Below are 12,361 nucleotides of genomic sequence, written 5' to 3'. Positions count from 1 at the left end.
TGGCACCGAGTGCAAAGCGCAGCTTTAACTCCGCGGGCGTTGCGAGCTGTTACCATACAGCTTAACTTCGTTGCTGGGGCTGAGTGCCTGGTAAGTTGGTGGTTTTAGTTTGCGCTAGTAGTGGGCGGCGGTGGCGATGTGGCGCAGATCTACACTCGTGTGGCGAAGAGTACAATGCGCCGCGTTAACTACGCGGGCGTTGCGAGCTGTTACTATACAGCTTAACCTAGTGGCTGGTGCTGAGTGCCTGGTGAGTTGCTGGTTTATATGTGCACTAGCGGACTAAGCGGCGGCGAAAGGGGCCGTCCGCCCCAGGCCCCCAATCCTGCGAGCCTCCGATCCTAGGGCCTCTCAAACACAGTTGCTAATTACCTAAAAAAATTCTACTCTGTGTTGCAATTGTCTCGAGTAAATGAATCTTTACTTTCTTCTATATGTAATTGTAATATATGTTACTTAAGTTGAAAGATGATTTTTAAATCAGAAGCACAGTAACGTTCAACCGGGTGGTCATACTACTAAGGCTTCCAAATCATTGGGACGCTATGACCTTATTGCCAGCATTCAACAGATATATCATCTGGCAAGGCTTTGACAATATTACGAAACGGTCGAAACAGGGGCTTAAAATGTGACGGATGACATTATTATTGTAATCCATTAAATTCGTATAAGCCATAGAATGATAACGCCAATTCAAAAACTGATTTATTTATTTATTTATTTATTTATTTATTGCACCTCTATAAAAATAACAGATACAATAGGGCAAAACTTAATGCCTGATGGCATTCTCTGCCAGTCAACCCTTGGTGAATGGAGAAAATGGAGGCAGGTGTTAATTATATATACATGAAATTAATTATGTAATTTATTATAAATACATAAATAAATACATATACTTCAGATATATATCAAAATATATAAACAAATACATACATATTATATAAAATAAACAATACTGATGATTAAGATATTGACGAGGTGTTAAGAAAATGCTCTCGGACAAGTTTTTTAAATACTGCTTTACTGGGTGCCTTCCTGATATGCACGGGCAGAGCGTTCCAAAGCAGTACTGCCTGAATAGTAAATGAGAAATGAAAAAAGCCGCTCGTATGCAGTGGAATATCTGCTCTTAAGTTATGAGACGACCGAAGCATTTTGTCATGGGTTAAGAACCTATACTGGAAGTAATCCTTGAGGTAAGGAGGAGTATTAGTATCATTCAAGATAGAGTAAAGCTGAAAAAGGATCCTAGAGTTACGCCTCTGACGAATAGTAAGCCAGTTGAGTCGGCTACGAAACTGAGAAATGTGATCATATTTACGAAGGCCAAATATGAATCTGATAGAATTGTTGAGAAGGCGCTCTAGTTTATTCAGAAGTGCTTCGGTTAGATCTGGGTAGCACACGTCTGCATAATCAATGATGGGAAGGATGAGGGAGTTGACCAGCATAAGTTTGGTCTTAACAGGCAGGAAATGCTTGAGACGGTATAAAGATCGCATAGTGACGTTGACCTTCCGGGATACTTCGGTGATATGCGGATTCCAGCTTAAGGAGCTATCGATATGAAGGCCAAGGTTCTTCACGGATTCAGAAAACGGAATTTTTGTACCATTATAAACGATAAGTGGTACTGAATCACGATCTAGCTTGGCCAACAGTCTCGAACTACCAATAATTATGGCTTGACATTTGGCGGGGTTGACCGATACTCCATAGCGCAAAGACCAGTTCAGGAGAGCATTTAAATTATGATTTATCTTATCAATTGCGCTATGTAGATCATCCACGTCAGCTTGAGCATAAAGCTGTAAATCATCGGCATACAGATGATACGAACAGTTGAAAACATGTGTGATGGAATCAATAAATAAAGAAAATAACAATGGAGAGAGAATACCGCCTTGCGGGACGCCAGAATCTAAATCAGCCCAATCCGAGGAAGTGGTTCCAATCCGAACGGACTGCTGGCGCCCGCGAAGATACGAAGAGAACCAATCCAAGGCGGTACGAGAAAACTGTAAGTGGTTAAGGATGGCAAGGAGAATATCGTGGTCGACTGTGTTAAAAGCGTTTGAAAAGTCAACAAGCACCATCACCGTGAGCTGTCTGTCGTCCATCCCGTGTCGGATATCATCACAAACTCTAATTAATGCAGTGGTGGTACTGTGACCGGAGCGGAACCCAGACTGATAAACATTCAGCAGGTTATGTTTCGTTACATGAGCGGAGAGTTGCTTATGCACACAGGCTTCCAGAATTTTAGAAAGGAATGGAAGTATAGATATTGGACGATAGTGATTAGGAAGCAATGGATGGGATATTTTGGGAAGTGGACGTACAAAAGCTTTCTTCCAGATAGAGGGATACTGTCCGGAAGAAAGGGAAAAATTAATGATGTGAGAGTCTGATCCGGTCCATTATTATTTAAAAAATATACTATTATTTAAAATGATGATAACTAGCCAAATTTGAGTATCTCGGCGTCAGCCTTGAGTGCCATGTGAATATCCACTGGGCGAGAGCGATTACTACTGATTTTTACAATTACAACAACAACATTAACCATCTATGTATATAACATAATATTAAAATATCTATTCTATTCCAGGGTTGTGCTCAAGTGAGTCTAGCTGATTTCGATCCTGACACGGTGTCACAGAAGTGGTATAACGTGCTAAGCTTCAGATGTATGAGACGGGATGAGAGTTCTGACGAGTCTACGGTTATATCGTCGCAGACGTCCACTCTTACGAGGAACAGAGGTTTGTTCATATTTATTTTTATTATAAGTAAGAATAATTATTTTTATTATAGTAAATTAGGAAAAAGAGCCAGGATATTAATGAATTCCCAAAAGCAGAGTGATTTTAACTCATTTTGGGGCCCCGATCTCACGTTTTTGGGGCCCCTTCTTAAAACCATTTATGATACTCGATAGGTTGAAAAGTATGTATGGTCCTTAAGCAATTCGAGGTCTCATAAAAAGTATCCGTTTGACGACTTTAGGCAATTAGGGGCCTCACAAAAAGTATTATTATAAAGATAATTATATTATTTGTGTGCTTTATTTATTGCTTATAATAATTTCTGATACTTTGAAACCAATTTTAAATATATTTTATTTTTGCCACTCAGGTCCAGAGAGTATGACAGGCGCTGAGTGCAACGTAGACTGCGTGGACAACTCCGATTCTGATGATGACGAGACCAGGGAACCACTTAATCAGGTAAATAATTAATCCTCTTATTACTTAGACGTTCTTACAAGAATCGAACCTGTAAGTCATTACTTATGCACATAAGAAATCAGGCATGTTTGACGTATTTAATAAAAGATAATAAAAACGTCTTCTTAACCGACTTCAAAAAAGTATGTTCTGTATTCGACCCATATGTGTGTATGTATGAGTATGTATGTATGGATGTATATTTGAATGTCCAAAATAACTTATTTCATTATGCGGCTAAAAACTTCAATAAAAACTGACTTAATATTAAATTCGGATTTTTTTCCACCAACAGATAGTAGAAGAAGACTCATTCGAAGACTACATCCCAGAAGAAGAACTCGTTCTAGAAGAAGAATATCTCCACCCTACCACCGCGGAGAAGGAAACTAACACTGAGTGCAACTTCTGTCCGGAGGGCGCTAGACAACTGCACAGACGGTATGTTGTTTTTATATATGTATTTATTATTATTTAAATTTAAATTAGATGCTGTTTTTAGAATAGTGGTTTGAAGGGTGTAAGGGAGTAATAGTACAGTGAGGTGGATTTTTATTTACGTATTTATGATTACAATGTAGAATTTTGTGGTTTGAAGGGTGGGGAGTAATAGTTAAGTGATGTCAAGGGATACTTATTATAATTTTGGGTATGAAAGGGAGGAAAAATGAAGGGTAAGGATGTTTATTATATGTTGGTACTATCTTGTTTTAAAGGGTTGTAAGGGTAGTATAATAAAATGAGAAAATCAAATCTACTTTTCTGGCCCTAAGGACTCTAATAATTTATATTTCTGATGTTTTTAGTATCACATATAGAAATTAGTAATCTTCTGAAGATAATAAAACATTAGAAGATTGCTATTTTAATACTTATAAAAAATCTTTAAAAAATAATTAAAATAAAGTAAAATATTATGTTTTATTCTTATGGGTATTATTGGTTTCGGTAAAACTATTTAGCAATTTGTTTATATTGCTGTAAATAGCTAAATTGATTTTGGTGGCGGCTTATTTTAAGTTTAAAACTATCATTGGCTTTGTATATAAATTACATTTAGCATCTATTCAAGGTTATTATTATATGGCTACAATTGGTTTCTTTTATTACACGTTTTCTATTAAGTGCCAAAACTTTAGGTTTTGTGGCACTTTCAAAATTTTCAAAAATACTTGTATTTACTCAAGTATACAAATTTCAGGTATTTTTGAATCATTATTACTGAATTCTTAAATTAAGAACTTATCAATATACCTATTTTAATTTGCGAAAAATTCGGTTATTATTTTCAAAATCAATTTTTAAAAACAAGGAATCATCTTATAAGCCAGTGTACAATATAAAGCGGTGTTGGTTATTCTAAACTTTTCTCATCAGATACATAAAGCGTTTGAAACGCGTGGAGGCGGACGGCCGGCCACAAGCGGAGACGCCTATAGAAAATTAGTTTCATACCGTCCGTTTATCTGTATATAGTCTGCATACCTATAGGTATGTTTGCATTGTGTCCACGTGTTGCGAAATGTGGTTTTTACTAGCGAGATGTAGACTTTAGTGTGGCTCTTTCGATCTAGTAAACTTTAGTGTGACCTTTTCACTTTGATGTGGCCTTTTCAATATATTTGTATCGGAAAATTACCGCAGCACTATATTCGTCAAAAATAAATATGCCGTATTATTGACAGTTATTATTATTCAATCGATGATATGTTTGCCTACTAAAGATAGAAATTTGATCATTTCGTATACGCAAGGATTGTCTAATGTAAATCTTTGGTGTGCAAAACACTAGATAGATAGATTAATAAAGGTCATTAAATTACAAGCCTATGTTCATATCAAAATTAAAAGAAAAAAGACTTAAAAATAATAAATAAATGAATTAAAAATTGTCTTGTTAAACTATATAAACATTGTTCTATCAAACTTTATTCAATGCTATACGTAGGTAATAAAGTCCCAGTACAATTCCGATTTTTAAAAGCTTATACCTACAGATAAAAGGTTAATAAATAGTCCTTGTCAAATAATATTTTCTAAAGCTTAAGAAATGACTAAAGTTTACATCCTGCTATGTGTAATTAGCTTAATTGTTCACGCGTGTGCAACACTCCGTTATTTCACCGACTGCAATACGAAATGAAAATAACTTAATAATACAAAGTGTTCATTGTGAAGTGTTTTAGCTAAATTTAATTTAATTCTACAGCATGTTTATATGTTTGCATGGCATGGTATAATGGCACAATGTGGATGTATCTATGTTCATACATTCTGTATGTATTTTGTGAAATTATACACATTTTTGTTGGTAATTTAAAATAATTTATAACTATAATAATGCTTTTAATTTCAAATTAAAGTCAATTTATTTAAATTAATTGAACGAGCTAACTTTGAAAAATTTAAATGAATGAGCCAAGTTTGAAATTTCAATATCGACCACTAATGTGTAAAATTTCATCATTATTATTTTAAGTGCATGGAAAAATGTATCCGAAATCTAATGATTTTTTTGACGTTGTTATCATTTTATGTAAGTGTTTACGACGTAAGCGTAAAGTGTTTACGACGAAGTGATTGAGCTCTATTAAGATCGAATAACATCTAAGTAGCATTGCGTTGATAAATACCCCTAATAACCTTAAATCATGATTATAACGGGTAATTTATTTGATTGTTTACTATTTTTTGCAGGAAAAGCCAACAAGTAAGCGCCGATACCGAAGAGGCGCCAGCGACCATTAAACGTTCTCAAACTTTCTCGCCGCAACCACAGAGCACCGTCAAGGGACAATACATTTGCAGGTACATTTATTTTTTTTAAATATAGACAACTTTATAATTTGAAAGTTCAGAAAAGTATTGCTCCGTAGTAGTAGGCGTTTTTTATTTTCTTTTCATTCAAATGATTTCTTTGAAAGTAATGCAGGCGGCGTTATCAATCATGATTTCATTAAGACATATTCTTAACATTGTTTAGTCAGAATGTCAGCAAAGTAAAATACTTATATGTTTGTGTTGTCATCATTTCATCGCGATGGCAGCGTCACTAAAGCTTCAATAACTTAAGAGACATGAATCCTAGGCTACAAGCTACAACTTAATATCAGATGAAGGTCATACCCATTCGTTACTTTTATATAAATTTACTCTGTCAATAGAAATCACTAAACATTTTTTTATCCACAGGCTAAATCGATCTGAGTCCGACTCGTGGATGTCAGTGGGTGCTCGCAGAGCGGCGCCCGCCGGTATCCCCTTCGATCGGACGCTGCGCGAGCGCAGATCTCTCAGGTGTGTACCTGTTCTTTTTTATATTTTTGTGGAAAGGTGTGTACTTTGTTTTTGATATTTATACAGATATTTTTTGTGTAATATTGAGTGTCTTCGAGAAATTAAGTATAAGGTATTTTTTTTTCTCTAAGAGTTTGTCGTGGTACTTACAACACCTGTATATTTCTTTAAGACACCTGTTCTTAAACAAATATACAGGACAACCTGTATATTTGTTTAAGAATTCGTACATTGAAAATATTGTTTGACATTCATCCTTTTCAAATTTACTTTATATTTTTTTATGAAAATATTAATTGATGTATTGTAACGCAACTTTATTATATTCATGCAAATGATTTCCAAATTTTTTTGAGCCCAGATGGATAATTACCATCTAAATATTCTTATTCATTTTTAATATTAATATATTGTACCCTCCACCAGATGGGGTAGAGTCCGCGGCGGGGCGGCGTGTCGTCGCGGTGCCTCAACCAAGACTCGAACCGCGCGCACCTCGCTCGACCTCACGCTGGACCTCCGCGCGCAGCACTCGCGCCTCGCGGACCTCAGGCACGAGATTACACATCTGCAACAATTGAAGAAACGGTGAGGGGAATTTGTGTTTTTTTTTTTTATAAATGTATACTCCTGTGGACAGGTATTGTGTGGATTGGAATATTAACTATTTGACAGATGTGTGGTGGGATATCTGTGGAATAATATAGGATGCGCTTTTTTTTTAAATGAACTTGTTCGATGTTCGGCTTCTTTAAATATTAAAAAAAATGAATGATGCAGTTGCACTTTTTATCAAAACCGGCTTCGTAACACCTTTTAGGATTTTTCGTTAATCCTTATACTTCCGGACAACTCTTAAACCAGAACACGGCAGCGCTTAACGTTGCTATTATGAGGCTAAAATAGGTGTGGCGTTGGTGCCGCCGGAGTTGAATCTCAAAGGGTGTAACCATCTTTTTACTACCACGTCTAAATTATTATTTACGCACATTGTAGTAATATACGCTCAACATATCTTTTTTCAATTTAATCAGTGCCGCCGGTGACGAATCTCAAAGGGTTCTACCACCTTTTTACTACAACGTCTAAATTATTATACACGCAGATTGTAGCAATATAAGCTCAACATATCTTTATCTAATTTAATCAGCTGATCCAATGTAATACGTGTTACAGTAACACTTACTAATGTTTTATGAACCCCGCAGCCTGGAGGAAGCGTGCTCGCGCGGCGACCCGGCGGTGGCGGCGTGGGTGGCGGAGGACGAGACGCTGCGGCGGCTGGTGGCGGCGCCGGCGGCCGGCGGCGAGCGCGCCGCGCGCCTGCTGCACCGCACCTGCCGCGAGATCTACCGGCTGCGGCGCTCGCGCCAGGGCGGCCGCAAGCCGGACCTCGTCACCTTCAAGTGAGTGGGCCTGGTCGAGTGGGAAACGTAGCCAGTGTCGTGGAGGGTTATGTGGGATTTTTACCGCAATAACCCCCCCCCCCCCCGACCCCCCCTTCGCCCGGTAGCCATCCTCAGTGCTGCGAAGAGGACTCCGGGATCTCCAATGGAACGCAAGCGGAGTCCTTTGAACGTGTGTCTCCATTAGGCTCCGCCTAGATGAGCACAGCTCTCACCACAACGTCTGGTGTTTACCGGTATGCGACCACACATCCCGCCTCCCGGGGTCGCTTGCTGGAGCGTTCGAGCTCCCACTCTCAAATCCGGAACCCCCTTTAGCCGCCTCAAAGATCTCGCACGGTCCTAGGGAGGCGTCCAAACAAAGTTGCGACAACCCTTCCGAACTAAAAAGCAGTGGTTGAAATGTTCATATACTCGTTGATGACATATCTGTGCATGTAATGTGACATCAGCTAAGAAAACCTCGTCAGGACCAAATAACTTGTGAAATATTACCCTATATACCCATTTCATACAGGTCAGCAAAAAAAAAAAAAAGGTCGCCGGAATCAAACTATCACTGAAATATATGATTGTCTATAAATAATGTCTATAAGAAATTTCCAAAAACTTTTTTGACTGGGGGCCTCCATTCAACTTTCTGTCCGAACCTCCGTTCAGCTTACAGCCCCGGACTTACCTTACCGAACTTAGTCTGCCACTGATCCGTAGTAGGTCTTATTTAAATTCCTGCCCTTTTAATAAATATTCTTTGTATCTTCACAGAGAAAAGATGGCGTTCTTCACGCGCACAAAAACAACCGTGCCTATGCTGCCTGACGAGGAGGACATTCTCTCGGAGGACGATTGGGAGGAGGAGTTGGAACGTCGAACACCAGACGGCCGTTCCTCAAAGACCTCGTACGAGCTGAAACGCGAGGTCACTCAAGCCCAGGAAAAAACTGAGAGCCAAGTCATCGAGTGCAAGAACCCGTGTATAAACCACCACGAGAAAGATGAGATCTACCAGACACCGGCCAATGACGTAACGGTATCGGAGGAAGCTAAGACTGAGGATGTGAGGTATGACTTTGTCGTCGACAGAGTTTTGGGTGTCCAAGTTTGAATGGTTGATTGCTTGTCCTTAGTATAAGTGGTACGTTTGTACGGGATTTCTCTATGGCTGATTGGATTGACCGGTTGATTGCAGGTCAAGTGTTGTGTACTTGCTGATTATATTTTTAGTATATTTGAAATTTTAGACGAAAGGATATTATTAGTAAAGTACATGTTGTGACGTCATTTGGCGATATTCTCAATGATATTTTATATTGAATTTTTAAAGTTATTTGAACCGGCAGATGGTTTCAAAATGTGCTCATTCAAAAATGGTCTTGTTCAAAGTAGAAAAAATAAATTAATACAAAATAATATTTATTTAAATGACCATCGATTATAAGATTTTTAAATGTATTGTATATATTTGCTCAAAGTCAGCAAGTACATAAAAGGGAAGTATGGGAAGCGGCACCATTAAATGATTTTTTTCAAACAACATTTACTGTGATTACTATTGCCTATTGAGATTTCTGGACTGAAGACTGAAGTGAAACATTTTTAATCATATTATATATTCGTATTGGTATAATATAAAATATAAAACACCAGAACTCTACTACTTACGTGCAAATAGGGTGCCATAAGAGTTCAGTAAACTTTCAACTTGTATATTGTATACATGTATATGTACAAAACCGTGCCTTAAATATTCGGTGCCTTAATGTGTTCGGCTAAGTGCCATAGAGCGGCAAGCAGTAACATCGTTAGGTACAAAATAGAGTATGGAGAGTCACAAAATATATGCCAAACATTATAAGTAATAAGAGACTAACAGTGGGACTATTTCATTTGTAAATAAATACGTAATGTCTACATAAGACCCACCGGGATAGTTCTTCTGTATAGAGTAAATAGGATGTGTTGTAAAATGTATAGAAATCCACCGAATATGTAGGACTTGACAGGCCAAAAAGAATGCTTTGTATATAACGGCTTCGGTAGAGTCAGGACTCGTGGGTGATCTGTGCATTTGTAGTACTATGGGTCGACACTAGCTATGGTCAATGTACATTGTAAACGCATATGTGGTCCCTGAACAAATTGTATAAAAACCTAAATCGTTTGTAAATTGTTTTGACACGGGATACGTTTTGAACGAAAAGGCCACGTTTAAAGTTCATATTATTTTGAAAATTCAACTCCAAAAACGTTGTATTTGGCATTGAATTGGAGTAGAAAAATTAATAAAAAGGATGTATAAAAATTGGCCGGCAAATATTAATGCCCACTTTTTCCGTGAAAGTGACGCAATTTATGTACGCTGGTTCTTAAGAATAATCCTTATATTTGTGGCTCTTTCAAGCGTGGCCTTTTCATACAAACTTATTCAAGTGTGGCTCATTGTACCTGCCCTTAAATTTGTTCATTCCTGGAGAATAATGTAATCGGTGTAGTGCGGGCGCTAAACATTTGCAACGTGCAATATTGAACGTAAAGTAGGTGTATATTCCATGGAGCGCTTAGTCTATGCGTCGATACGGTAACGAATAGTAAAACCGACGCTCGGACTAAGCATTGTAATTATTTGATCTGATATTGTACTGATGATTTCTCATATAATCGTCGATTGTTTAAAGTTTAAACATTAGTTTTTAAACATTAATGTTATTGTACATTTTGTATATTATTATTATTTTCTCTTGTACATAATCTGAGATTAATAAGCATATCTGCATTCTGATTTTGACTATTTTAATTATTATTAATAATAGCGTTAGTTGATGTTAAGTATTTTTTATAACAAAGCAATAGTCTCGTAGTTGACTTAGTGTGTAATGTTACATTTTTGTAAAAAATGTATATTTTATATAAACATTTACGTGAAGTTTATACATAATTTTTTTGTAATTGTTATGCAGGTGAATTTGGATTTGCCAAATTAATATAATTTGTTTTAATTCTTCCAATAAAGAAAGGGATTATTATATTTTGTAAAGATGCCAATACTGACGATAGAGGTTGATATAAATAAAAAGTGAAAATAAAAATTATAAATTAAAACCTTTTTTTGATTTCTTACCCCCATAATATACTTTATTTGTCTAAATTAACACAATTTACTTAAAAAGAAAGTTTTTTTTTGTATTATTTACAATTTTTGTTACATTACATTTGATTAATATTCAAGTTTAAACACCTTTAAGGTAGCTATATATTTCCAATACATCTCATATAAAATTCTCGTGTCACAGTTTTCGTTGCCATACTCCTCCGAAACGGCTTGACCGATTTTGATGAATTTTTTTGTGCTTATCCGGTATCTATGAGAATCGGCCAACATCTATTTTTCATCCCCCTAAGTGATAAGGGTTGTTCACCCTTAACATTTTTTTTATTTATATGGCAACACGACGTTTGCCGGGTCAGCTAGTCATAATATGATTTTACGAGTCCAATGAGTACACAAATACAAATATACAAGCGCTGAGACTAAAAAAAATGTATGAGGAGACATTTCTTGCTGGAGAATGAACGTCAATCTTTTGTATGAGATTTCGGTACAGTAACTACTGCCATACAAAGCGTATAAGGATATGAAATCAAGTTATGATAATATCGAACCAAGTTTAACTACAAAATATATATACAGGTTATTTACGGATCATTAAAATTGTTCACACGATACATTTCAAAACTAGAACGTTAAGATAAATACTGAACATCCGAGAACCCTGATCTTAATAGTCGCGAAAGGCAACGCGCCAATCGTAGTATCTCAATGCCTAGATATTTTTGCTATAATCCAAGGTTTAACATTCGAATACTATTTTATATGGATAGTCACTGGGTAACAATATTGAATAATGAGGTTCATAGTCTATAAGGTCCACTAGTATTTAAAAGTGTCTTTAAATTGTTTATTTTTTTTTTGATTCAAGTAACCGTTATACGACAAACATAATCTAGACGCCACGGCTGTACCTCCCCAAATTCATAATATATTACGTAATTATAAGTAATATTAACAAATATTATTACAGAATTAAAATGTAACTCTAAAATCCGTGATCACAGAGCAAAATATATATGTTTGTGCTTTATAACAGCAGTGTTTACCGTTGCTATATTTTTATCCTAATGATAGTAAGATTGGTAAGACACGAGGCATTCTAACTTAGTCATCACAACTTACAATGCATCTGTAGTCGTCCTTAGATACAACTCCGATTGTATATGGATGTTTATTACATATATCTATGGACAACAGTATTCCCTTAAGTACTAGATTGACTGCATAAACTTAAAAGATGAATCCTCTATTTTATAAACAAACTTATGAAACGAAAGCGTGAACTATTAGCGTAAATATAAAAGTAAAACGCA

At 36.5% G+C, this 12,361-nt stretch overlaps 1 protein-coding gene across 2 annotated transcripts in view; it reads left to right on the top strand.

Annotated features, from left to right (window-relative positions):
* Positions 1-11,038, top strand: part of kibra (WW and C2 domain containing protein kibra) — a 108,723-nt gene extending 97,685 nt beyond the window's left edge. For both annotated transcript variants that reach the window (XM_073089460.1, XM_073089459.1), the window contains 8 exons: positions 2,618-2,771; positions 3,145-3,236; positions 3,532-3,677; positions 5,934-6,044; positions 6,429-6,533; positions 6,960-7,121; positions 7,742-7,939; positions 8,705-11,038. In XM_073089460.1, the coding sequence (XP_072945561.1) occupies positions 2,618-2,771; positions 3,145-3,236; positions 3,532-3,677; positions 5,934-6,044; positions 6,429-6,533; positions 6,960-7,121; positions 7,742-7,939; positions 8,705-9,044 (1,308 nt within the window). In that variant the 3' untranslated portion in view covers positions 9,045-11,038. The remainder of the gene's footprint in view (positions 1-2,617; positions 2,772-3,144; positions 3,237-3,531; positions 3,678-5,933; positions 6,045-6,428; positions 6,534-6,959; positions 7,122-7,741; positions 7,940-8,704) is intronic.
* The last annotated feature ends 1,323 nt before the right edge of the window (positions 11,039-12,361 follow it).

Source organism: Epargyreus clarus, unplaced genomic scaffold (assembly GCF_041222505.1).
Source record: "Epargyreus clarus isolate Ecla_fem2 unplaced genomic scaffold, WU_Ecla_fem_2.2 ptg000029l, whole genome shotgun sequence".
NCBI classification, from domain to species: Eukaryota; Metazoa; Arthropoda; class Insecta; order Lepidoptera; family Hesperiidae; genus Epargyreus; species Epargyreus clarus.
This window is presented reverse-complemented; position numbering and strand designations above follow the sequence as displayed.